Source organism: Cherax quadricarinatus, chromosome 54, assembly GCF_038502225.1.
Source record: "Cherax quadricarinatus isolate ZL_2023a chromosome 54, ASM3850222v1, whole genome shotgun sequence".
NCBI lineage: Eukaryota > Metazoa > Arthropoda > Malacostraca > Decapoda > Parastacidae > Cherax > Cherax quadricarinatus.
The window spans coordinates 12,281,343-12,307,856 of NC_091345.1; the positions used below are offsets into that span (position 1 = coordinate 12,281,343).

Here is a 26,514-nt window from a genome sequence, read left to right on the forward strand (position 1 = left end):
GTACCTGAATGAAAACTTAATATCAAGTTATAGGCATTATTACCACAGCTAAAGTGTCACTATTACTAATATTTTAATCCACCAGACTACATTCTAGCAGCATTTTTTTTATGGTGTGTTATGTACTGCTAGAAGCAATTTACAGATTATAAATGTTTTGCTGCAGTGTTCTATCATCTCTGGCTCTACTCCTGTTATAGGATTGGTGCTCAACTTGACGGTGCCCTTCATGACGCAGATTAAATTTGGCAAACATCCTGGTGTGTTGGAAGAGACCAATGACTATACCGTTTCCCTCTATGTTCAGCCCAGCTACTACCAGCACAGTGACCTCCCCACACCCATCAGCAATGAGGTACTTTTATAAAAACGACTCTTTTTTTTTTTCTGTTGCTAAGCGATCTGAGAAAGAGAGTTCCCCCCTATGATATAAACCCTTTCCCCCCATACCTCAGTGCATGCAAGAGACATAATTGCAACCCAGAACACTAAATAGGCCAGGGCATTGCCATGAGGTTCGGGGGCACTCCCATGAGGTTCAGGAGCTGGAGATCAACAGCTTGAAGAGTCCCATATGTTTTAGTTCAACAAACTCATGAAAGCTAATACCCATAGCTTAAGATCCTCAATAAGCTCAGGAGTTGTAATCAACTTCCATAAGAGGGTCAGGAACTGTAATAATCCAAACCATCCTCTTATGTAATATACATCAGCATTGAAGGTTTGAGTCTGATCAGTAGAAGCATTTAAAAATTATTGCATGGAAAAAATATTGGAATGTCATCATTAAAATTGACACCTACACAGCTAAGTGTCTCATAGCTCAATCGCGCACTCAGCTCAACCCAGCTGAGGTTCGGGGATCGATCCCCCGGTACGGCTGAAAAGCATTAGGACGTATTTCCATAAGACACCTGCTGTCCCTGTTCACCTATCAGTAAAATGAGTACCTGGGTGTTAGTCAACTGGTGTGGATCGCATCCTGTGACAAAACTGACTTAATTGCCTGAAATGCTCTGCATAACAAGGGGCTTTCTATATAGTAGTATGTCATTGATGTCAGCTAGGCATGTATACCTTGTACATGTACTTGTAGAAATAAAGATATTATTATATTATTAAGAGAAAGATGTACATGTTTTTAAAAGGGGCCACAGCTATATCAGATCACTTTTTAGTTGTAGCTACAGTGAGAGTAAAAGGTAGACAGGATACAAGGAAAATAGAAGCAATAAGTAAGAGAGGTGAAGGTTTATAAACTAGAGGAAGAGGCAGTTAGGGTAAAATATAAACAACTACTGGAGAATAGATGGGCTAGTAAGAGCCCATGCAATGTGGTTGAAGATGTATGGGGTAGGTTTAAAAATGTAGTGTTAGTGTGTGCAGCAGAAGTTTGTGGTTACAGGAAAGTGGGTGTGGGAGAGAAGTTAGTTTAATATGTTTATTATGCACCCCATACCCATCCTGTGGGCGGTAGTCAAGAGATTACAGAGGTACATAATTGGTCCAGGGACTGGACTCCAAAGTTTTGATAGCTGAGCAAGTTACAGAGGTAATGAACTCACAATTTACAAAGGTAATGAACTCACAATTTACAAAGGTAATGAACTCATAATTTACAAAGGTAATGAACTCCAGGTAAGTCTGGTCACAATCATGACAAGTTACAAAGGTTTACAGATTACAGAGGTACGTAATGGGTCCAGGGACTGGGCCCCCAAAGTTTTGATAGCTGAACTAGGTACAAAGGTAATGAGCTCACAAGTTACAAAGGTAATGAATTCTGTAGAATGGTTACTTACGTTTATACTTTGGCTACAATCATGAACAAATTATAGAGTAATGAGCAATTCACACTTCCACACCCGGTCACAACTGTAATGAGTTATTGGTGCAAATATTGATTGTTGAGTCACACACCACACACACACACACACACACACACACACACACACACACACACACACACACACACACACACACACACACACACACACACACACACACACTTTAGTTTAATGATGATGATGTAAAGAGAGTAGTAAAGGAGAAGAAGTTAGCATATGAGAGGTTTTTACAGATTAGAAATTATGCAAGGAGGGAGTATATGGAGAGAAAAAAAGAGAGGTTAAGAGAGTGGTGAAGCAATGTAGAAAGAGAGCAAATGAGAGAGTGGGTGTTTTGTTATCAACAAATTTTGTTGAAAATAAGAAAAAGTTTTGGAGTGAGATTAATAAGCTGAGGAAGCCGAGGGAACGAATGGATTTGATGGTTAAAAATAGGAGAGGAGAGTTATTAAATGAAGAGTTAGATGGAGGGAATATTTTGAGGAATTGCTAAATATTGATGAATATAGGGAAGCTGTAATTTCGTGTTTACCTGGAGAATTTACCTGGAGAGAGTTCCGGGGGTCAACGCCCCCGCAGCCCGGTCTGTGACCAGGCCTCATGGTGGATCAGAGCCTGATCAACCAGGCTGTTACTGCTGGCTGCACACAATCCAACGTACGAGCCACAGCCCGGCTGGTCAGGTACCGACTTTGGGTGCATAGGGAAAGGAGGAATAACATCTTGTAGGAATGAGGAAGATCCAGTTGTGAGTGTGGGGGAAGTTCGTGAGGCAGTGGGTAGAATGAAAAGGGGTAAGGCAGCTGGAATTGATGGGATAAAGATAGAAATGTTAAAACCAGGTAGAGATATAGTTTTGGAGTGGTTGGTGCTTTTATTTAATAAATGTCTGGAAAAGGGTAAGGTACCTAGGGATTGGCAGAGAGCATGCAAAGTTCCTTTGTATAAAGGCAAAGGGGACAAAAGGGGAATAAGTCTGTTAAGCATACCTGGTAAAGTGTATGGTAGAGTTGTTATTGAAAGAATTAAGAGTAAGATGGAGAGTAGGATAGCAGTTGAACAAGGAGGCTTTAGGAAAGGTAGGGGGTGTGTAGACCAAGTGTTTACAGTGAAACATATAGGTGAACAGTATTTAGATAAGGGTAAAGAGGTTTTTGTGGCATTTATGGATTTAGAAAAGGCATATGACAGGGTGGATAGGTGGACAGTATGGCAAATGTTGCAAATATATGGAATAGGTGGTAGGTTACTGAAAGCAGTAAAGAGTTTTTACGAGGATAGCGAGGCTCAGGTTAGAGTATGTAGGAGGAAGATTATTTCCCAGTAAAAGTTAGACAAGGATGTGTGATGTCACCATGGCTGTTCAGCATATTTATAGATGGGGTTGTAAGAGAAGTGAATGTTCAGGTGTTGGCAAGAGGTGTGGGGTTAAAAGATAAAGAATCTAACACAGAGTGGGAGCTATCACAGTTGCTCTTTGCTGATGACAGTGTGCTTTTGGGAGATTCTGAAGAGAAGTTGCAGAGGTTGGTTGATGAGTTTGGTAGGGTATGTGAAAGAAGAAAATTAAAAGTGAATATAGGAAAGAGTAAGGTGATGAGGATAAGAAAAATTAGGTAACAAAAGATTGGATAAATATCATATTGGAGGGAGAGAGTATGGAGGGGGTGAATGTATTCAGATATTTAGGAGTGAATGTGTCAGCAGATGGGTTTATGAAAGATGAGGTGAATCATAAAATTGATGAGGGGTTTTAAAAAGGTGAGTGGTACACTTAGCAGTCTGTAGAGACAAAGAACTTTGTCCATGGAAGCAAAGAGGGGAATGTATGAGAGTATAGTTATACCAATGCTCTTATATGGGTGTGAAGCATGGGTGGTGAATGTTGCAACAAGGAGAAGACTAGAGGCAATGGAGATGTCATGTCTGAGGGCAATATGTGGTGTGAATATAATGCAGGGAATTCGTAGCTTGGAAATTAGGAGGGGGTGCAGGATTACCAAAACTATTATCCAGAAGGCTGAGGAGGGTTTGTTGAGGTGGTTCAGACAAGTAGAGAGGAAGGAACAAAATAGAATGACTTTGAGAGTGTATAAATTTGTAGTGAAGGGAAGGCAGAGTAGGGGTCAGTCTAGGCAAGGTTAGAAGGAGGGGGTAAAGGAGGTTTTGTGTGTGAGGGGCTTGGACTTCCAGCAAGCATGCGTGAATGTGTTATATAGGAGCGAATGGGGACATGGTTTTTAGGACTTGATGTGCTGTTGGAGTGTGAGCAAGGTAACACTTATGAAGGGATTCAGGGAAACAGGCAGGCCAAAGTACAATACTGACACTCTGAAGGAGGGGTGATAATGTTGCAGTTTTGTAAGCATGCCTCTGGCAAGAGAGTGATGGCGTGAATGATGGTGAAAGTTTTTCTTTTTCGGGCCACCCTGCCTTGGCGGGAGATGGCCGATGTGTTAATAACAGTAAAAATAAAGTAAAAAATAAAGTAAAAATAAAGAGTAAGACCAATCTGAACCTTCCTCTAAGTCAGATACACCAGCTTTGAAAGTTTGAAGGTAATGAGCAGAGAAATTTTGTTGTTTTCACATAAAAGCAATGCTCCTATTATATCTAAAATAGGCACTTACGGAAATTGAGGAGCTTTATGATGCAATACAGAGACGAAATGGAAACATATAGTAGCATTGAGGTCAGTTGTAGTTTAGGTGGAGAACAAATTTACACTTGAAGAGGAATGCAATTACAAACCTCTCTTCCTCGATGTAGTCCTCGTGTAGACTAAGCAGTAAGTTGTCTTTTAAAGTGTACCAGAACTAAAGTAATTTTAGCCATTTAAAGTAGGTGCTTTGATACGGTGAAGGGCTCTTGATCCAAGGACTTAGAGCTAAACTCCCCTTCTTTGTATCATACCTCTTTACCTCCCATTCCCCAGGAGCTGTATGATCCCAGTGTTTAACATTTCCTCACGAATATAAATATAATTTTGAATATATATTGGAAATTCCTGACTTTGTTTTGGTCATGATGATGTTCTATACTAGTTCCACTAAATCTGTGTGATGTGCCATCCAAAATGTTAGTCCTTATGTAAAAGGAACTCTTGCATTGCTTGAAGAAAACCTTTAAAGCAGCAGTAGCTAGTAAATACATAGTGGGATTTCTGATGTTATCCAGCTAAAATCTTCCTGCTCATGCTGACATTTCATTGCCTTTTTTAAAAACCCATATTGTGCAATAGAGTATGACAAGAAAATCGTTGTGCATAATGGTTAGTTCTTGCTCTAGCTTTGTAATTGTCACAAAGATGAGTGCAACCATCAAGTGTGCATTTAATTTTTAAGGTGGGTCATGGTCTGGTAGGCAGAGCTCTTGCTTTACACGCTGAGGGTTCAGGTTCGATTCCCGGCAAGTTTCCTTACACCTGTGGTCCCTGTTCACCAATCAGTAAAATGGGTACCTGGGTGTTAGTTGACTGGTGTGGGTTGCATCCTGATGCAACCCACACTAGAACAAAATTGACCTAATTTACCGGAAATGCTCTGCATAACAAGGGGCTTTCTATATAGCAGTATGTCTTTTTTGTCAGTTAGGCCTGTATACCTCATACATGTACTTGTAGAAATAAAGATTTTTTTTTTAACATGTTGGCTGTTTCCCACTGAGGCAGGGTGACCCAAAAACAAAGAAAAAACTTTCATCATCATTCAACACTTTTGCCATTACTCATACATAATCACTGTCTTTGTAGAGGCGCTCAGATACGACAGTTTAGAAGTCCCTCCAAACTGCCAATATCCCAAACCCCCATTTCCAGGAATCAAGTCTGGCTAACTGGTTTCCCTGAATCCCTTCACAAAATATTACCTTGCTCACACTCCAACAGCTCGTCAGGTCCCAAAAACCATTCATATCCATTCACTCCTATCTAACATGTTCATGCATGCTTGCTGGAAGTCCAGGCCCCTTGCAAGCACCCAGGGAGGTACTACCGTCCTACCAAGTGAGTGTAAAACGGAAGCCTGTATTTGTTTTACATGATGGTAGGATTGCTGGTGTCATTTTTCTGTCCAATAAACATGCAAGATTTCAGGTACGTCTTGCTACTTCTACTTACACTTAGGTCACACTAAACATGCTTGTACACATTTATGTATACACACTCATCTGAGTTTTTTTTATTTTATCTTAATAGTTCTTGTTCTTATTGTTTTTCCTTTCATATCCATGGGAAAGTGGAATAAGAATCTTTCCTCTGTAAGCCATGCGTGTTGTAAAAGTCAACTAAAATGCCAGGAAATGAGCCATCCATAGTTCACCTATCTGTATGGAATTGAAAAACCCAGGGAGCCAAATCAGAAAAATAAAATTTTTTGATCTTTAGAGTATAGAGTGATAGTGCTTGACTTTCAAGAATGTTTTTTTTTTTATTAACATGTCGGCAGATTCCCACCAAGGCAGGGTGGCCCGAAAAAGAAAAACTTTATCATCATTCACTCCATCACTGTCTTGCCAGAGGGATGCTTTACACTACAGTTATAAAACTGCAACATTAACACCCTTCCTTCAGAGTGTAGACACTGTACTTCCCATCTCCAGGACTCAGGTCCGGCCTGCTGGTTTCTCTGAATCCCTTCATAAATGTTACTTTGCTCACACTCCAACAGCACATCAAGTATTAAAAACCATTGGTCTCCATTCACTCCTATTAATATGCTCATGCAAGCTTGCTGGAAGTCCTCGCACACAAAACCTCCTTTACCCCCTCCCTCCAACCCTTCCTAGGCCAACCAAAGAATGTATGCACATGTATACTGTGCACATTTGAGTGTTGGAGCATAGCCTAATTATTAATGATGATCTCATTGCTACTGTGCCCTACTAATGTATATTGTAATAAATTTTTGTGATGCATTTTGATTATGAAGTAATAAATGTGCCAGAATTATTTCATTGAAGCATTATGTGATCACTAACAACTTCTTCTGCCTTGTTATAGAGTTGACTTAAATCTACAGTACAATACAGTGCCTGTGTTTTACTTAGGATTATTAAAAAATTTTATTCCATAAGCAGTGAACATGCTTGCTTAATAAAGTTGTCCAAAAGTGAAAACTGATTTTCTGACGATTACATTATAATTAAATGAATAAAAAGAAAGAATTCAAATCGACACGTTGATAAATTAGACACATGTGCAACTCTTGCTGAAAATATCTAGCCAAGACAGGATTCGCAGCAATTGCTTCAAGTTGGAAAAGTTCAGATTCAGGAAAGATATAGGAAAGCACTGGTTTGGTAATAGAGTTGTGGATGAGTGGAACAAACTCCCGAGTACCGTCATAGATGCTAAGATGTTGTGTAGTTTTAAAAATAGGTTGGATAAATACATGAGTGGGTGTGGGTGGGTGTGAGTTGGACCTGACTAGCTTTGGCTACGACGTCTGGTGCCGTTCTCCTTCCTTAAGTGGAAGTGACCTGACTAGGTGGTCATTGTTCTTGGCTAGGGGGTGGCATGGACCTGCTTCGCATAGGTCAGTAGGCCTGTTGCAGTGTTCCTTCTTTCTTATGTTCTTATGTTAAAAGAAGTGTTAGTGTAAAGTTAGCTTTATCTCATGTAGTACTTGGTCCTAAGTCAACAAATTCAGTAATTCAGGTACTGTATGTCTATGTTATATCATTATAACTAAGAAATATCCGTTGTCAATTTTTTGAGGGTGTGAAGCATGGTTTTTGCAGGTTAGTGAACAGGATGTTGGAGGCAGTGGAAATGTTGTGCTGGGTGGATGCACTAAATTATGCTTTGCACACTATCTTCAGGTTCTGGTAGATGAACTAGAGTCAAAGACTGTGTTTGTGCACAGCTTTGAAGCAAATGTGTGGGATGTTACAGAGAGCTTTCTGCAAGAGAAGGTTCAGACCCTGATGGAGCAACTTAGACACAATGGTGAGGCTTTCCTCGATCGCTACTACTACCTTGCCTCCTACAGTAGGTGAGTGCCTACAGCTGAGGTACAGAGATAAGAGGTATTTGTACTTCTGCTTCTTCCTTTACAGTAAATCATTGCTGAAAGACACAACACAGGGAGTTTAGAGAAATGCTGCTACACAATGCCATCATCATTTTTCTTTATTGAAAGTTAGTCAGAAAAAATGATAGAAGACTGAAAGGTGTATAATTACTACCCAAGTGTTGCTGCATGTTTAAAAGCAGTCTCTCCACTATAATTTAACATAAGCAGGAAAGTGCTCAAGTGTTTTGATATTTATGTAGAGGACTACTTATTCATACTCATTAGTATAAAACTACATAATGTATTAAATATTAAAGATTCTTTTACCTTGTTAAAAGCTCAGTGTAGTTGTGCTGAACCAATATTTTCAATTTTATAGGGAAAACTTCGTTATGTAAATATTCGTTACATAAACCGTTTGTTATAGCATACCCAAATGTATATGGTTTGATAAGGCTTCTGCAGCATCTTAGTAGCTAACCTGCTTACAAGATTACATAGTCTCATTAGCTCCTTCCCAGTTCATTGTAGGTAACACGGTAGTTCCTGCCATACATGTTAGCTTATCCTCTATTTATCTACCCATTAACCTATCCCAATCTGATATTTTATGTACATATACCAGTATTATATTATTCCTTCTTGCTACCAATCTACTTGTCCTAATGTGCCGTAATGCCAATCCATTAGCCCCTTTCTATTAAAATTGCTTTCTCTGTTGCTATTAATGGTTATCTCCAGTATCTCCACCCAGATGATTTGTCCACTAGCTGTTATCATTCTCTCTCCTGATCAAGTTATCTGGTTCCACCACTCTATTAATGATATACATTTATTCCTTCCCAGCAATTTACCAAATTTCTTCTTGCTCACTTTTGTACCCATCATTTATCCACAAGACCAGAGTTATATCAAAGGGTATATTATGAGATATGGATCTACGCGACCAACTTCCGTGATCCTCAGACTAATGTGAAGTCTTCAAACTACAACAGAAAGCCACAAACAAACAAGATCACACAGAAGACTCTCAATAAACTCTGCAGAGGTAATATGGACTTTATATTTTTGTTAGTAAAACCCCCCAAAAATGTATGTGACATGAGTAATAGTAGCAATATTAAACTAGTGATAAATTCTTTACTTCCTCTTGCCAAAAGCTTGTATGCATATCTCACTTGTATATATAATACTTTACTATATTAATTGTAAGGTATCATACTCAAGAATCAGGTTCAGTGTTCTGAACTGATATGCATACAGTATCCCACTACATTATAATCTTGAATACTGAAATTTCCTAAGCACTTTTTCAAACAAGTTAAAATAAAATAGAGCTTGTTGAGAAATGTAAAGTATTTAGTAATTTTCACAACTTAAACTTTGCCACCTTTATCAAGTTGCCTAATATGGTGCATACATTTTGCTACATCTGAAACTTAATGTTTAGAAGCCATGTACTCTTGGTTTTGTGCATATATGCATGTGCATGAACTCGTCACACAGATAATGAGAATTCTCACCATCATTTATTGTTTTAAACATAAAATAATGAAATATGAATGCATTAGTTACCTTACCTAATATTTCATAGGATTACCCTTCATCTTGATTTACTCCTTACGTCTTCACTTGCTGTTTGTTACTGTTAACTAGCAAAGTGGGCAGAGTAAAACTGGCTGTAGAGTGGAAGAGGAGCCTTCTAGTGCTTTAAGGCTGTATTAGTGCAAGTGACAGGAAAGTTAATTTCTGAAGATGTTAGTGTACCCAGTGATACACAAAACTGGTTTTCATTATAATGAAGCACAGTATTCTAAAGCTTTTGATGCTGTACAGTGAGTAAGGCAACCCTGACACATCTTATTCTTTTATAGGGGTGGAATGTCCCAAATTTGAGGTGCTGAGAACCTATAAATATGGTATCCAGAAGAGGCGCTACTACCATGGGCTGTTTGCTTCCACTTCCCCCAGAGAGTGTGAGTTCACTACTATGAGTGTCTGGAAAGGTTTCATGCCACTTCACTTATACAAGCATGGTGAGTATAATTATGGTCAGATAGAAGTACAGTTGCTCTCAGAGATGTTGGTTCACAGCTGAAGGATTCTGGTTTGATCCTGGGGTGGATTGAGACATCGGGCATATTTTCTTACACATGTCGCTATTCACGTAACAGTAAATAGGTATCTGGGTGTTAGCTAACAGTTGTCGGTCACATTCCTGGGAATGGAGGCAGTATATATTAGATAGGGCTGGGGTTTGAAATGAGTGGAGTTAAAATTACAGCTCGGCCTGTAACTTTGCTGGTGTAAAACAGTGTGTAATTATACAGTAATGTCCTTAGTTTCATTTTGCAGGTGTGAACTCACACATGGAAGTGATCGAGGCAACACGGCCCATAGCTCTGGTGCACATTAGGGATTCCACCGACCCTGATACTGAGTGCCCACAGAATCTCACTATGTCCCTCTACCTTCCACAGCGACTCCACTCCAACCCTCCAGTAACTGGATATGCTGCAGTAAGTACAATAATCTTATTTTTTAGAGACCCTTGTATATCTGTGTTATTATTAAATTCACAAAAAAACTAAATCCATATGTATGTCATTCAGCCCTGTGCACTATTTTAGTTACTTGAAAACAATGAAAATGCTGTGTTTCTTGAATAACATTTTTTATACAAAATCTGTTTTTGACGTTCTCAAGAATTCAGTAAACCTCTGTAAATATAGTTGTGCATATACATTCTAATATGATTTTGGTTCAGAGCACTAATTACTTTTTTTTTTGTACCTATAGGAGAAAAGTTATATTCACAGTGTCCTGTCTTCACGTTGTTTCTAGCTAATCTAGCTAATGAAGCTAATAAAGAGCTTTCTAGATTTGATAAACAGGAATTTGTGATTGATAACAAAAACACTCGCATCAGTAAAATGTTTTTCATAAATAAATGATATGGTGCAGTGCAGTTGAAATATTATTCTGATAGGAAAAAATAAATTGTCAGGTGCATAATTTTTATCCATGTAATAAGAAAAATCTATTGATAAGAAATCTGATAAATCTAACTATGTACTTATACTGTTTGCAGCCCTCTGTACACATCACAGACTTAGATGATGTAATTGTGTATGCATACACTGTTGGAGGTTATCTCTTGGACCCTATACGAGTACGCAAGGAGCTGTCAGACATGAAGTATAGATTATCTGAGTTTGGGGCCTGCTACAAGGATGATGAGCATTATGTCGTTATATACGATTTCATTGTTCGGTAAGTGATGAAGCCTAAATATTTCACCTATCATTTATGACTTGAGTTTGAAAACATGTTCAATTATGTGCAATATTTGAAATCTGCCTTTAATTTTAATGACCTTAATTCTAGGTTTTCTATATTTTTAATGATATTCAAACCATCAGATACCATGGACGTCAGAATGAAATCTGGATAGTGGCAGAGAATTGCAAAGCAACACACAATGGTTAACAATAGGTTATTGGTAAAACTTTAACTAGTTTTTAACAGACCTAAACAATGGTAGACTATACAAATGCAAAGGATGTGATATCTTTAACAAGGTTTACAGTATGTGTGTGTACTTTTTTAAAATGGGTTTTTAGTACAGCTGTAACATAATAATAAATCAGCTTCTCATTAGAATCAGAAATAAAGAACAAGCTTTAATCTCATGTAAATATTATAATTAATAAAGATGTTTTTTATGATAACTAATTAAGCATACCTTTAGTGAATATTTATTATAAGGCACACTTGCCTGACCAATTGAACTAGAGTGAAATATGAGTGTGACATAAAAATTTGATAATTGAATGGTTGAGGACACAGGTTTGGAGAGTCATTTGATTTATTGTGTCTGGACTTTTGGAAGGATGGCTAAGGAATGAGTGATGGCAATTATATTATTCCCTCTGGGTCACCTTGCCCTGATGGGGAGTGGCTGATTTGTAAAAAAAAAAAATTCTGATTTGGTGTTAAGTGATGTATTATGTAGACTAATGAACATTGTATGTATAATAAAGGAGAATTTTTATTCAGTGTTTCCTAATGAAATCTCTTGTTCATACACTTCACGGAAACATGGGTGCAATAGGTGAAGCTGTAGTAGATGCAAGATACTAAGTAACTATTAAATGCACATTTGACCATAGATTTCTTAAGAAACTGTGCATAGGAATACAGGTATACTCTAGGGTACCATGAAGGCTGCTGCTTATGTCACCCTACTGAACAGTGGGAAACACTGCATTTTATATATAAAAATAAATTAATATATTTCTTGAAAGAATGTGAATTGTTGTACTATGTATAGTATTGTTATTAAGTGCTGAACTTGTTGGGATCACATAAAGTATGGGGAATGAGAGGTAATCATAATTGATCTTGGAAAGGAAGGGTAACTCAAATTCCTTGGATCAGTAGCCCTTCAACAGCATCCAGGCACTTTCCTTGAAGCACTTTAATAGAGACATGCCTCGGTGGGAGACAGCCGACTTGTTGAAAAAAAAAAAAATGACATGTAACTATGCTCCATTTATTATTCAGTAAATGAAATTAAGGGGTTGGAATGTGATAACAGACTGAGCATAGGGAAGTGATCATCAAGTATTAAATGTGACTATTGTGGTTTGAATATGATCACAAGAATATTTCTTACACTGTTTGTCATAAAGAACCTAGATAGGAAATGTCTGAACACCATTCTTTTAACTGGAACATTCCAAGAAGAACTCTAAGAGAGTTACAATTATTACAATCATCACTAGGTGCTAAACCCACAAGGGTCATACAGTAAGACAGTTACAAGACTTTTCAACACTTATTATCTAATTGGAGCTGTTTCAGTATTGTTTTGAAAATTTACAGGTAAATTTTTAACGCTGCTGCTCTCAATATTAGTACATTTGATTACTATTTCATATTTAAATTAAACTTCATGCATCAGTACATATGCATATACTTGACTGCATGTGGCTTTACTAAAAAGCTACTAGGATATGCATAAAATAGGATAATAAAAGGGATGAGATATACTGGTACATATATTTATGAGAGGAAAGTAATGATTTGTACATACTGTATTGCTTTTTGTAATTTGTACTGTAGTCACTTCTCAAACAGTTTATCACTAAGCAATGTCTACTATGGTTATACAGAAATTAAACCCATATATACAGGAAGTCTTATACAAGAAGCATATACAATATAAACTTTATTTGCAAAAAAAAATATGCTATTTTACTCTAAAACAGCAAAAGTATCACAGAAAAGCTCAACATTTAAACATAAATGTACAGTGGACCCCCGCATAACGATTACCTCCGAATGCGACCAATTATGTAAGTGTATTTATGTAAGTGCGTTTGTACGTGTATGTTTGAGGGTCTGAAATGGACTAATCTACTTCACAATATTTCTTATGGGAACAAATTCGGTCAGTACTGGCACCTGAACATACTTCTGGAGTGAAAAAATACGTTAACCAGGGGTCCACTGTATTTAGTGTGATAAGAGTGAATTTGCAAGCATGGTACCCTATGTGTTTATTTGATGGTTATTGATAAAATACTCTAATGTATCAGTAGTACTGCAAATAATGCATACAGTACTAAGATACATACAGAAAATAGGGGTAGATGTACAGTATACCCTGATGAGAACAGAAAGCCTGTAATTGACCTAATGAGTTACTGTCAAGTGTGAGGTTACATCCACATGACCACTCCACCAGATACTGGTAAGAATCAGTAGCTCATAACCTAACTGAGCATGCAATTCACATCTGCAGCATAACAAGATTCTGAAATACATAATGCTCGGTAATGAATTATATGATGTAAGTGTGATTTTTTTACTTATGAGATATGTTATCTAGAAAGAATTACAAATACAGTACATACATATGTATGCTTGTAAAAGAACTAAGTTGAAAGTGAAAATAAAGAGCAAGGTGAGAAGACTATGAACACATGGCAAGGAAAAATTGGACTTCAACTTGGGAAACAGAGTATGAGAAAGTGAATTTACTGTATGTAGATACTTGAGAGTTGGTGGTGTTGCGAGTCATAGAATATACGAGGGAAAGAAGCTGGAACTTTGAGGAGTATGTAGAGTAAAAGGAAGAATGTGGAGTAAAAGGGAAAACGTGGAGCAAAAGGAAAAATGTGAAGCAAATGGAAAAATGTTTCAGGGTATAGTGGTGATAACACATTTGTATGGGTGTGATGCATAATCTTTGAATGCTACAGTGAAGAGAAGACTGGAGGTAGTAATGTATCTCTGATCATTGTGTTGCATAAATATTATGTAGAGAGGTGGGAAGTGCTGACATGCAATCAGGAGGACAAGTGGAGATGTGATTTGGAGGATCATTTCAATTGTAATGCCCATGCATTTCTAGTAAGACAACTATTGAATGAGTGATGGTAAATGCATTTTCCTTTTTCAGTCACCCTACCTTGGTGGGAAACATCTCATGTGGTAAAAAATATATATGTATATACTATGTTAGTCTAATAAATAGACTAACAATACATAAATTAAGGAACAGAGATTAGAAATATACAGTCGTACACTTTCAAAATCCTGTACATTGTTAAGAATGGCCATGTAAATAGCTTTCAATTCTGTTCATAATAAAGGTAGTGGCTATTTCAGTTATAGATATCATTGTAATAATTATCATGTGCTGTTATCAAGGTGTATCCCTGGAGTATATTTGGGAGAGCATTTCAGGGATCAACGTCCCCACGGCTCAGTCTGTGACCAGGCTGCCTGGTGGATCAGGGTCTGATCAACCAGGCTGTTACTGCTGGCTGCACTCAAACTGACATACAAACCACAGCCAGGCTGATCAGGTACTGATTTTAGGTGTCTGTCCAGTACCTTCTTGAAGACAGTCAGGGATCTATTGATAATCCCCCTTATGTATTCTGGGAGGCAGTTGAACAGTCTTGGGCCCCTGACACTTACTGTGTTGTCCCTTAGCATAATTGTGGAGCCCCTGCTTTTCATTTGGGGGATGTTGCATCCCTGCCAAGTCTTTTGCTTTTGTAGGGAATGATTTTCATGTGCAAATTTGGGACTAGTCCCTCTAGGATTTTCCAAGTGTATATTATCATATAGTATCTTTCTCGCCTGCATTCCAGGCAATACAAGTCAAGGGACTTCAACTGTTCCCAGAAGTTTAGGTGTTTTATCATATTTATGCATGCCATGAAAGTTCTCTGTACATTCTCCAGGTCTGCAGTTTCACCTGCCTTGAAAGGGGCCATTAGTATACAGCAATATTACAGCCTAGAGGTGTGGATGTAACTAGGGTGTTATGTATGCAAGTCTGATGTTTTTATACTTTTATTGTATTAATTATTAGAAGTGAAATGACACCAGTCTGCTTCATCAGTTTGCTTCACAAACTGTTTAACTTTATACAGCATTCAAACGTACACACACACATACACTTAAACATACTATACATGAAGCAAAGAAGTAAAATTGATTTTATATACAGTATTGTACTATATTGTATACATGTTAAAGAAATATTACAGATTAATCGGAAAACCTAAGGAGAAAAGTAATTTTTTAAGGCATTGTAATGTACACTGAACATTAAATACTTCTGTTAAATACTTCTCAATAATGACATCTCTTAAGTAGTCAACAGTATAATGAACTAATCTAGGTAGCATAATAGGCAACCAATTCATGTTTATTTTTACATTTTATATTTTCAAATATTTTTTTACAGACAGTGAAACTTTAACGTAAGGGACTAACAGGAGCAAGAAAGGGTCCTATAATGCCAATTGTGGAGTAAAGCTGAATGATGAGGTTGTTATCCATGGTAATAACAGTAATGAGCAATTATAATAATAATACATTCATTTCTTTTCTGCAGTATACAGGAAATGTAGTTTACATGTAATAAAATATTGTAGGCACAAAAGATTTATTAGACTTTGTTCACTGAATTCTGAATCAATTTACCCAACAGACTATAACAATCCCAAATAATTTTGGATTTAACGAACTTTGACCGATGTTCGTGGCCTTTGTCCAGACAAATTGAAGTTCTACTCTGTATACCGAGATATTCATGTGTCATGCATATATACTTAAATAGCTGAAACAGTTTAGATTTCTATTTTTAGCTTGTATATTTAACAACACCCTGCCTCGGTGGGAGACGGCCGACTTGTTGAAAAAAAAAAAAAAAATAACAAGTACCTGTAATTTATATTATATACAAATTGTAGTAATGTACAAATATTTTAGGATTTTTAATTTTTTTTTATGTATACAGTACAATATAAGCAAATTTTCCTGCATTATTGTATAAGGGACAACTAGGTGCCACAAATACAATCATATCAGCATGTAAAATTTTTTACCATTTCCATAGCAATACAGTAGTAGATCATGGATTATCCAGCCCCTTCAGGTGGGAGGAAAGTTGCTCCAGATTTTCAACTCTGCCAAATGATCATACCATATTTTATGTCCTTTTGTTTTACATATAAATTTTTTTATGATGATGATTCTGATGATGTTGAAGGCTGACATCAGTGATCTATTTTACTATAATCAAATCAAACCAAATAAAAAAATTATTTCTTTGCAAAGGTTACAATGTGTGTTTACATTTCATAATTTGATCAGTACTGTACAAAGAAAGCCACTATCATGCCGAGGCATTTCAGGCAGACTTAACCTAATACTTAAAGACTACTTAAGTCTAGACAGGTGAAGAGTGATAGATTACAAATATTCAATATTTTATTCGAAAGGTGTAAACTTTGTGTGGACTTTCTTCAAACTTTTTAAGTACAATGCTACTTATTAAAAATGTTGCTAAGTAGATTGCACGAATTGTTTTTAGTGTACATTGCTAATGGATAAATAGTATAGTACTGTACAACAGTATGTAATAAATAAAGACCTCAACATCTGTGTGGCTATATTTTAATAACTTAACCAAAATTAAATGTCATTATTATTATTACTGCTTTCCAACTTGTGTATTTTAAGACATGACAGTCATTGACAACCAGGACCATTTATGATTTTTCACACTTCTACCCCCCACCCTGCACGAATGTACTCCCCTCATTCCCCACAATTCTACCCCCTCACCCTCCATACTTCAATCAGCCCTCCACACTTTTACCTACCCTCCACACTTCTATTTAAGAATTTTGCATACACTGTATTTGTCTCTACAGTCCAGTAGCAGGTGACTTCAGTTTCTTAAAAAGCCAAATGAGCATTTGGAATTCTTCAGAAAATACCACAAGTGTATCCTGTTACTAATGCCTAATAGTTATAATGACAAAGATTCTACAAGAGGTCAAAGGTAAGTCTTCATAGAGAAAACTGTCAAAGGTTAGAAAAACATGACCAAAAAAATAATCTTGCTGGCGAGCATCACTAATAATAATAATAATAGTGAATGGAGACGAATGGTACTTGGGACCTGACGATCTGTTGGAGTGTGAGCAGGGTAATATTTAGTGAAGGGATTCAGGGAAACCGGTTATTTTCATATAGTCGGACTTGAGTCCTGGAAATGGGAAGTACAATGCCTGGACTTTAAAGGAGGGGTTTGGGATATTGGCAGTTTGGAGGGATATGTTGTGTATCTTTATACGTATATGCTTCTAGACTGTTGTATTCTGAGCACCTCTGCAAAAACAGTGATAATGTGCGAGTGTGGTGAAAGTGTTGAATGATGATGAAAGTATTTTCTTTTTGGGGATTTTCTTTCTTTTTTGGGTCACCCTGCCTCGGTGGGAGACGGCCGACTTGTTGAAAAAAAAAAAAAAAAAAAAATAATAATAATAATAATATCTTTATCTCTACAAGTACATGTACAAGTACACAAGGCCTAGCTGACATCAATGACATACTACAATACAGAAATCTCCTTGTTATTCATGGCATTTCAGGCAAATTAGGTCAATTTTGTCTCAGGATGCGACCCACACCAGTCGACCAACACCCAGGTACCTATTTTACTTATGGGTGAACAGGGACAACAGGTTTAAGGAAATGCCCAATGTTTCCACCTTCGTTGGCAATCGAACCACAGACCCATCAGCATATGAAGCTAGAGCTTTGCCTACCAGGCCATGGGCCACTCTACACCCCAGGTATGTCAAAAATAAAATACTGAGCAAGTTGATGGTAGTTACTGCAATGACATTAATGTTTTGCCAAATTACTTAAAAGAACTCCCATAAAGTTACCGCACTGGCAGCTGTGGTAAGCAATCTGCAAAAAATAGGGGCACAAATAGTCACAATTTACAAATCTGATTATATTATAGACACACTTTACTGTACTTAAGAAAATATAGTTCACAGGTATTCAAATGTGGTAAAATTGGATTCCACAGTACTGGACAAGTTTAATGCTAATACTGGTAATTATTGTAAATCTGGTACTGTACACATGATTTATTTTATATACAGTGTATGTTTAATTGTGTTATATAAAAATATATTTAATCATACACACAGTAAATAACCGCATTTAAAAGTACATGTAGTACTAAAGAACATGAGAATGGAAATAAAATTTATTATACACATACAAAGAAATTAAAAATACCAAGTGTAGAGTCAAGTCTATTGATAATATCAGATACTGTGTGTGTGTACATCAACATTATCTGGGATCTGTCTGAGATGATGTTTGTAAATAATTTCACCCATTTGTGAATTGTTAAGCATGTTTATACATACAGTATTACAGTCTAAGACTAAGACAGCAGGATTTCTTAAGATGACATGGAGGAAAGAATATTCTTAACAGAAAAAGTAGAGTAGTTTACTGTGAGAATACTAATTTAATTAATTAAGTACTGTACTTGTTTAAATAGGTATTGAGGTTACTGATATGACTTGGTAGAAAGAGTAATTGAAAAAAGAATGTGGTAGTGATAATATTGGCAGGAAAAATGACAGCATACCAATTATAGTTAATGGGAATTTATTAACAATAAAAATTGTATTACTTTCCACTTAGGTTATGTGTCTTGAGAGGTGACTAAAGTGCCAGAAGCAAGGGGGTAGTAACGTCTTCTTGATAAATTACTTAATGGAAAAAGAAAAACTTTGTAGTCTCCTACTACGCCTCGGTATATTGACAGCCGGTATATAGAAAATAAAAATATACGTATTAGCCGGGAAAGTAATATCTAATATGATTTTGGTGCTGAACTGCAGACCTAATGAAAACAAGAAAATATGTACCTTTGAAAGGATGTACTTTGTTGCTGGTGAAAGACTTACATGGTGTTGTTCCAGCCCGACCTCTCAACTTGAAATGGGATGTAATGGGGCAGGGGGGGCATTAGAGTTTCTTGGACCTTCATTATGGGGGACGAGCTGGCTCCACAGAGAAGGGGCTGAACCTTGGTCAAGAAAGGACCTATAGAAAAGGCCAGGCCTTGGCAGTGGGTGGACCAACAGATGGAGGCCCTTCAATAGGAATTGTAGCAATTAAATAACTGTATGGCAATCAGCATGGTTTGTGTTACTATTCCCAGAATTGTGTAAAAAACCATTGTAATAACCCCCACATAGTGCTTCATTATTCCCTCTCAGTAACCTTGTGTAAGTGGTACTTTACAAATGCAGTAATTCTGTATCACCGTGCTTTCAATATTATTAGTGTAATAATAATAATAATTGTATTCAATCATATTTGCATCAATTATCCCCGAATACAATTTCCCCTGAATTACCATATTTTTGGCATATAAGGCGCAGGAGCACATGATGCATCCCTCCCTCCCACTTTTGGCAAGCATATTCACGGAAAATTTTAAGTACTTAATTGTTCCACACCGATAGTAAGTCAGTGGCTGGCTGTCTATATGCACAGCATAGCTGAAAGATGTAACTTCACATCTGTTGTCTGATCCACCAACCACCAAAGCAAACATGGGTGCCTGCTGTGTACAGATGGCTACTTTACAGTTATTTACAACTGCTGAAGCTGGTTTCCTGATTACATACCAGTAGTATGAAAATTATAATCTACAATAATTACTTATTATTCTAAAGTAATCAGGAGGAAACAGTTTTATTAGGTGAGGGTTGTTTGGTGCTTAGTTTACCGGTATCTCAGCACTGAAACCACCAACTGGCAGTAGATCAAAACCTGCCCTTATTCCTCACATAAAACACAGGCTGATTTTTTTACTTTTTTTTTAGGGGGGGGGGAGGAGGTGGGGAAGTGCGCCTTCTATGCCGGAAAATGTAGAACAGTAGAGCAGTGTTGATTAAGAGGAGTTTAGGCGGTGAAAAGTGCTGTATTGGGAAAAGTTCTCACATGATTAACATTTTTAAGCATTACAGCTATATGGTATAACTTTAGAATTAATAGATTAGTCATATACAAGTTACAATAGAATAATAACATGATATGTTTATGATTTCTTGATTAAACACCTTGCAAGAAAGGTCACATTCATATAAAATTTATTCATATTTATATTTATACATACAGTTTATATATATATATGTCGTGCCGAATATGTAAAACTGGTCAATTAGCAAGAACTCATTTAAAATTAGGTCCTTTCTGAAATTTTCTCTTATACGTTTAAAGATATATTTTTTCATTAATGTTAATGTAAAAAATTTTAATTTTGCACCAAAAGAATCTTAGAAAACTTACCTAACCTTATTATAACAAGAGCAATTTATTTTAGCCTCACTCAACTAAATATTTTTTAAATACGTTTACAGTAATTTAGTACTAAACAAACACAATCAAATATATTTTTTTTGTTAGGTTCAGAATGATTTTGGCGAAATTATTGCATACACAAATTTTCACCTGGAGTTTACCTGGAGAGAGTTTCGGGGGTCAACGCCCCCGCGGCCCGGTCTGTGACCAGGCCTCCTGGTGGATCAGCGCCTGATCAACCAGGCTGTTGCTGCTGGCTGCACGCAAACCAACGTACGAGCCACAGCCCGGCTGATCAGGAACTGACTTTAGGTGCTTGTCCAGTGCCAGCTTGAAGACTGCCAGGGGTCTGTTGGTAATCCCCCTTATGTGTGCTGGGAGGCAGTTGAACAGTCTCGGGCCCCTGACACTTATTGTATGGTCTCTTAACGTGCTAGTGACACCCCTGCTTTTCATTGGGGGGATGGTGCATCGTCTGCCAAGTCTTTTGCTTTCGTAGTGAGTGACTTTCGTGTGCAAGTTCGGTACTAGTCCCTCTAGGATTTTCCAGGTGTATATAATCATGTATCTCTCCCTCCTGCGTTCCAGGGAATACAGGTTTAGAAACCTCAAGCGCTCCCAGTAATTGAGGTGTTTTATCTCCGTTATGCGCGCCGTGAAAGTTCTCTGTACATTTTCTAGGTCGGCAATTTCACCTGCCTTGAAAGGTGCTGTTAGAGTGCAGCAATATTCCAGCCTAGATAGAACAAGTGACCTGAAGAGTGTCATCATGGGCTTGGCCTCCCTAGTTTTGAAGGTTCTCATTATCCATCCTGTCATTTTTCTAGCAGATGCAATTGATACAATGTTATGGTCCTTGAAGGTGAGATCCTCCGACATAATCACTCCCAGGTCTTTGACGTTGGTGTTTCGCTCTATTTTGTGGCCAGAATTTGTTTTGTACTCTGATGAAGATTTAATTTCCTCATGTTTACCATATCTGAGTAATTGAAATTTCTCATCGTTGAACTTCATATTGTTTTCTGCAGCCCACTGAAAGATTTGGTTGATGTCCGCCTGGAGCCTTGCAGTGTCTGCAATGGAAGACACTGTCATGCAGATTCGGGTGTCATCTGCAAAGGAAGACACGGTGCTGTGGCTGACATCCTTGTCTATGTCGGATATGAGGATGAGGAACAAGATGGGAGCTAGTACTGTCCTTGTGGAACAGAGCTTTTCACCGTAGCTGCCTCGGACTTTACTCTGTTGACGACTACTCTCTGTGTTCTGTTAGTGAGGAAATTATAGATCCATCGACCGACTTTTCCTGTTATTCCTTTAGCGCGCATTTTGTGCGCTATTACGCCATGGTCACACTTGTCGAAGGCTTTTGCAAAGTCTGTATATATTACATCTGCATTCTTTTTGTCTTCTAGTGCATTTAGGACCTTGTCGTACGGCAAGATGAGCGTTGCTATTTAAGCCAAGATGGCAAGTTCTGCCTATTCGGCACGACATATATATATATATATATATATATATATATATATATATATATATATATATATATATATATATATATATATATATATATATATATATATATATATATATATATATATATATATATATATATATATATATATATATATATATATATATATATATATATATATATATATATATATATATATATATATATATATATATATATATATATATATATATATATATATATATATATATATATATATATATATAATATATATATATATATAATGTCTACTCTCCCCCAACTTCAAAACCCTTATCGTACCTCTTCTTAAAGCTATATATAGATCCTGCTACTACCACTTCACTCTCCAGATTGTCCTATTTCCCGATAACTCTAAGGCTGAAGAAATACTTCCCAATATCCCTCTGACTTATCTGAGTTTTCAATTTCCAGTTGTGCTCTCTTGTTTCTATTTCCCAACTCTGAAATATTCCGTGCCCTGTCCACTTTGTCAGTTCCCCTCAGTATTCTCTATGTCATTATGTATGTTCAAATTATTAAATAAATAAATTATCATGTTACCCCCATCCCTCCAGTCCTCCTCATAAGACATACTCCTCAGCTCCGGGACTAGTCTTGTTGCAAATCTACGTGCTTTCTCTAATTTCTTGACGTGCTTGACCAGATGTGGGTTCCATAATGCTGTTACATACTCCAATATGGGCCTGATATACACAGTGTCGTGAATGACTGTTTACTTAGATATCGAAAAGCTTTTCTTAGAATTTTCAGACGCGCATGTGTGTTTGTGTAATCACCTGATTGTACTGACACACACACATGATCCTTATCATGTGTGTGTGTATGAACTCACTTATAATGCTATGCATATAAGTGGCTTTGGCATGCTGCTCTATGTGGGTTGTAGGGATCGAGCCACATCTCGCGCGCGAGAGAGAGAGAGAGAGAGAGAGAGAGAGAGAGAGAGAGAGAGAGAGAGAGAGAGAGAGAGAGAGAGAGAGAGAGAGAGAGAGAGAGAGAGAGAGAGAGAGAGAGAGAGAGAGAGAGAGAGAGAGAGAGAGAGAGAGAGAGAGAGAGAGAGAGAGAGAGAGAGATTATATGATGTGTAATGTAATGGTGTACTCATTCCCTTTGTTTATTCAGTAAATAATTGTCATCTTGACTCCTCTTGATTTACTCTTTTGCTCCTCTTTTTAGTTTAGTAAAACATTTATGTTATTTTCGTGTCATCTCTTCCTTTCATACCTGAGCAATACCTGATTAGGATCGGTATTTTTATATTGAGTATCTAACTATATACGTGTCTTTAAGAACATGGTTGCATGCGTGTTAATAAATTAAGTGGTACAGTGTACCAAATCTAGCAAGAGATATATTGTGGAATAGAAATGGAGACAACTAATCCGTGGTAAAAATGAGATAAAGATATTTATTTTAACAAATTACATGGTTATACAGAGGAATATAACAGTTGGGTGTACATGTTAAAAGCCCCTTCATATGCAGAGCATTTCGGGTATGTAATTTGTTTATGATTATAACCATGTATAGACGTGTAGATGATTCATTACCTTTGTAACTTGGTCATGATTGTGACCAGATCTGCCTGAAGTTCATTACCTTTGTAACTTGTTTAGCTATCAAAACTTTGGGGCCTAGTCCCTGGACCCATAATGTACCTCTGTAATCCTTTGACTACCGCCCACAGGATGGGTATGGGGTGTATAATAAAGATATTAAACTGTGTTAATGGTCACTTCTATTACTAAGCCCATGAAATCAACTATTTCTAAACACATGTATTCTTATGCAACTATGTTCTCAGAAAGTGTTATGAGAGATTTCCCTGGTGTTAATGTGATGATCATGTAGGCATGGTGGTAATAAGGTGTCTATCTCACATAGGGACAGGGAATCTGACATAATAAGATGTAAACGGAGATCTCACAGCTAGAGGTCTGTATAGTCCTTGTGGCTTAGCGCTTCTTTTTGATTATAATAATAATAATCACAGCTAGAGGAAATGGAAGAGAATCAGGTCGATACAAGAAAGAGGTCAGGTCTAATTCTTCGGATCTAGAGCCCCTCAAGGGGCTCTAGATCCTCAAGGTTCCTCCCTTGAGGGGCGTCATCAACCCTGATGCTCCACTCTATTACTACTGCAGGAGGTAGCGAACCCACTCGTTCTCTTAAATCAGTTGTTTTCTTATATAAGATTTTAAGTATATTTCTGTTTTATGTACATAATATATAAACAAAGCAATAACACGAAGCTGGCTAACGATTCTCCTAGTTAGCCTTAAATGTACATATTATTTAGGTTAGGTGAAAGCATAGTCTCTTAGCAAAAAATAAATATAGCACAGTGCCAGTGAATTCAATGATGCATAAAGGTAATAAAAATGTTTGAAGCATGAGAGAGAGTTTCGGGGGTCAACGCCCCCCGCGGCCCGGTCTGTGACCAGGCCTCCTGGTGGATCAGCGCCTGATCAACCAGGCTGTTGCTGCTGGCTGCACGCAAACCAACGTACGAGCCACAGCCCGGCTGATCAGGAACTGACTTTAGGTGCTTGTCCAGTGCCAGCTTGAAGACTGCCAGGGGTCTGTTGGTAATCCCCCTTATGTGTGCTGGGAGGCAGTTGAACAGTCTCGGGCCCCTGACACTTATTGTATGGTCTCTTAACGTGCTAGTGACACCCCTGCTTTTCATGGGGGGGATGGTGCATCGTCTGCCAAGTCTTTTGCTTTCGTAGTGAGTGATTTTCGTGTGCAAGTTTGGTACTAGTCCCTCTAGGATTTTCCAGGTGTATATAATCATGTATCTCTCCCTCCTGCGTTCCAGGGAATACAGGTTTAGAAACCTCAAGCGCTCCCAGTAATTGAGGTGTTTTATCTCCGTTATGCGCGCCGTGAAAGTTCTCTGTACATTTTCTAGGTCGGCAATTTCACCTGCCTTGAAAGGTGCTGTTAGAGTGCAGCAATATTCCAGCCTAGATAGAACAAGTGACCTGAAGAGTGTCATCATGGGCTTGGCCTCCCTAGTTTTGAAGGTTCTCATTATCCATCCTGTCATTTTTCTAGCAGATGCGATTGATACAATGTTATGGTCCTTGAAGGTGAGATCCTCCGACATAATCACTCCTAGGTCTTTGACGTTGGTGTTTCGCTCTATTTTGTGGCCAGAATTTGTTTTGTACTCTGATGAAGATTTAATTTCCTCATGTTTACCATATCTGAGTAATTGAAATTTCTCATCGTTGAACTTCATATTGTTTTCTGCAGCCCACTGAAAGATTTGGTTGATGTCCGCCTGGAGCCTTGCAGTGTCTGCAATGGAAGACACTGTCATGCAGATTCGGGTGTCATCTGCAAAGGAAGACACGGTGCTGTGGCTGACATCCTTGTCTATGTCGGATATGAGGATGAGGAACAAGATGGGAGCTAGTACTGTGCCTTGTGGGACAGAGCTTTTCACCGTAGCTGCCTCGGACTTTACTCTGTTGACGACTACTCTCTGTGTTCTGTTAGTGAGGAAATTATAGATCCATCGACCGACTTTTCCTGTTATTCCTTTAGCGCGCATTTTGTGCGCTATTACGCCATGGTCACACTTGTCGAAGGCTTTTGCAAAGTCTGTATATATTACATCTGCATTCTTTTTGTCTTCTAGTGCATTTAGGACCTTGTCGTAGTGATCCAGTAGTTGAGACAGACAGGAGCGACCTGTTCTAAACCCATGTTGCCCTGGGTTGTGTAACTGATGGGTTTCTAGATGGGTGGTGATCTTGCTTCTTAGGACCCTTTCAAAGATTTTTATGATATGGGATGTTAGTGCTATTGGTCTGTAGTTCTTTGCTGTTGCTTTACTGCCCCCTTTGTGGAGTGGGGCTATGTCTGTTGTTTTTAGTAACTGAGGGACGACCCCCGTGTCCATGCTCCCTCTCCATAGGATGGAAAAGGCTCGTGATAGGGGCTTCTTGCAGTTCTTGATGAACACAGAGTTCCATGAGTCTGGCCCTGGGGCAGAGTGCATGGGCATGTCATTTATCGCCTGTTCGAAGTCATTTGGCGTCAGGATAACATCGGATAGGCTTGTGTTAGTCAAATTTTGTGGCTCTCTCATAAAAAATTCATTTTGGTCTTCGACTCTCAGTCTGGTTAGCGGCTTGCTAAAAACTGAGTCATATTGGGACTTGAGTAGCTCACTCATTTCCTTGCTGTCATCTGTGTAGGACCCATCTTGTTTAAGTAGGGGCCCAATACTGGACGTTGTTCTCGATTTTGATTTGGCATAGGAGAAGAAATACTTTGGGTTTCTTTCGATTTCATTTATGGCTTTTAGTTCTTCCCGCGATTCCTGACTCCTAAAGGATTCTTTTAGCTTAAGTTCGATGCTTGCTATTTCTCTGACCAGTGTCTCCCTGCGCATTTCAGATAT

At 37.8% G+C, this 26,514-nt stretch overlaps 1 protein-coding gene across 4 annotated transcripts in view; it reads left to right on the forward strand.

Moving 5' to 3' along the window:
* LOC128699064 (uncharacterized) overlaps positions 1-16,834 on the forward strand; it is a 64,985-nt gene extending 48,151 nt beyond the window's left edge. For all 4 annotated transcript variants that reach the window (XM_070096614.1, XM_070096615.1, XM_070096616.1 and 1 more), the window contains 7 exons: positions 201-355; positions 7,668-7,840; positions 8,761-8,909; positions 9,736-9,897; positions 10,217-10,380; positions 10,953-11,134; positions 11,284-16,834. In XM_070096614.1, the coding sequence (XP_069952715.1) occupies positions 201-355; positions 7,668-7,840; positions 8,761-8,909; positions 9,736-9,897; positions 10,217-10,380; positions 10,953-11,134; positions 11,284-11,350 (1,052 nt within the window). In that variant the 3' untranslated portion in view covers positions 11,351-16,834. The remainder of the gene's footprint in view (positions 1-200; positions 356-7,667; positions 7,841-8,760; positions 8,910-9,735; positions 9,898-10,216; positions 10,381-10,952; positions 11,135-11,283) is intronic.
* The last annotated feature ends 9,680 nt before the right edge of the window (positions 16,835-26,514 follow it).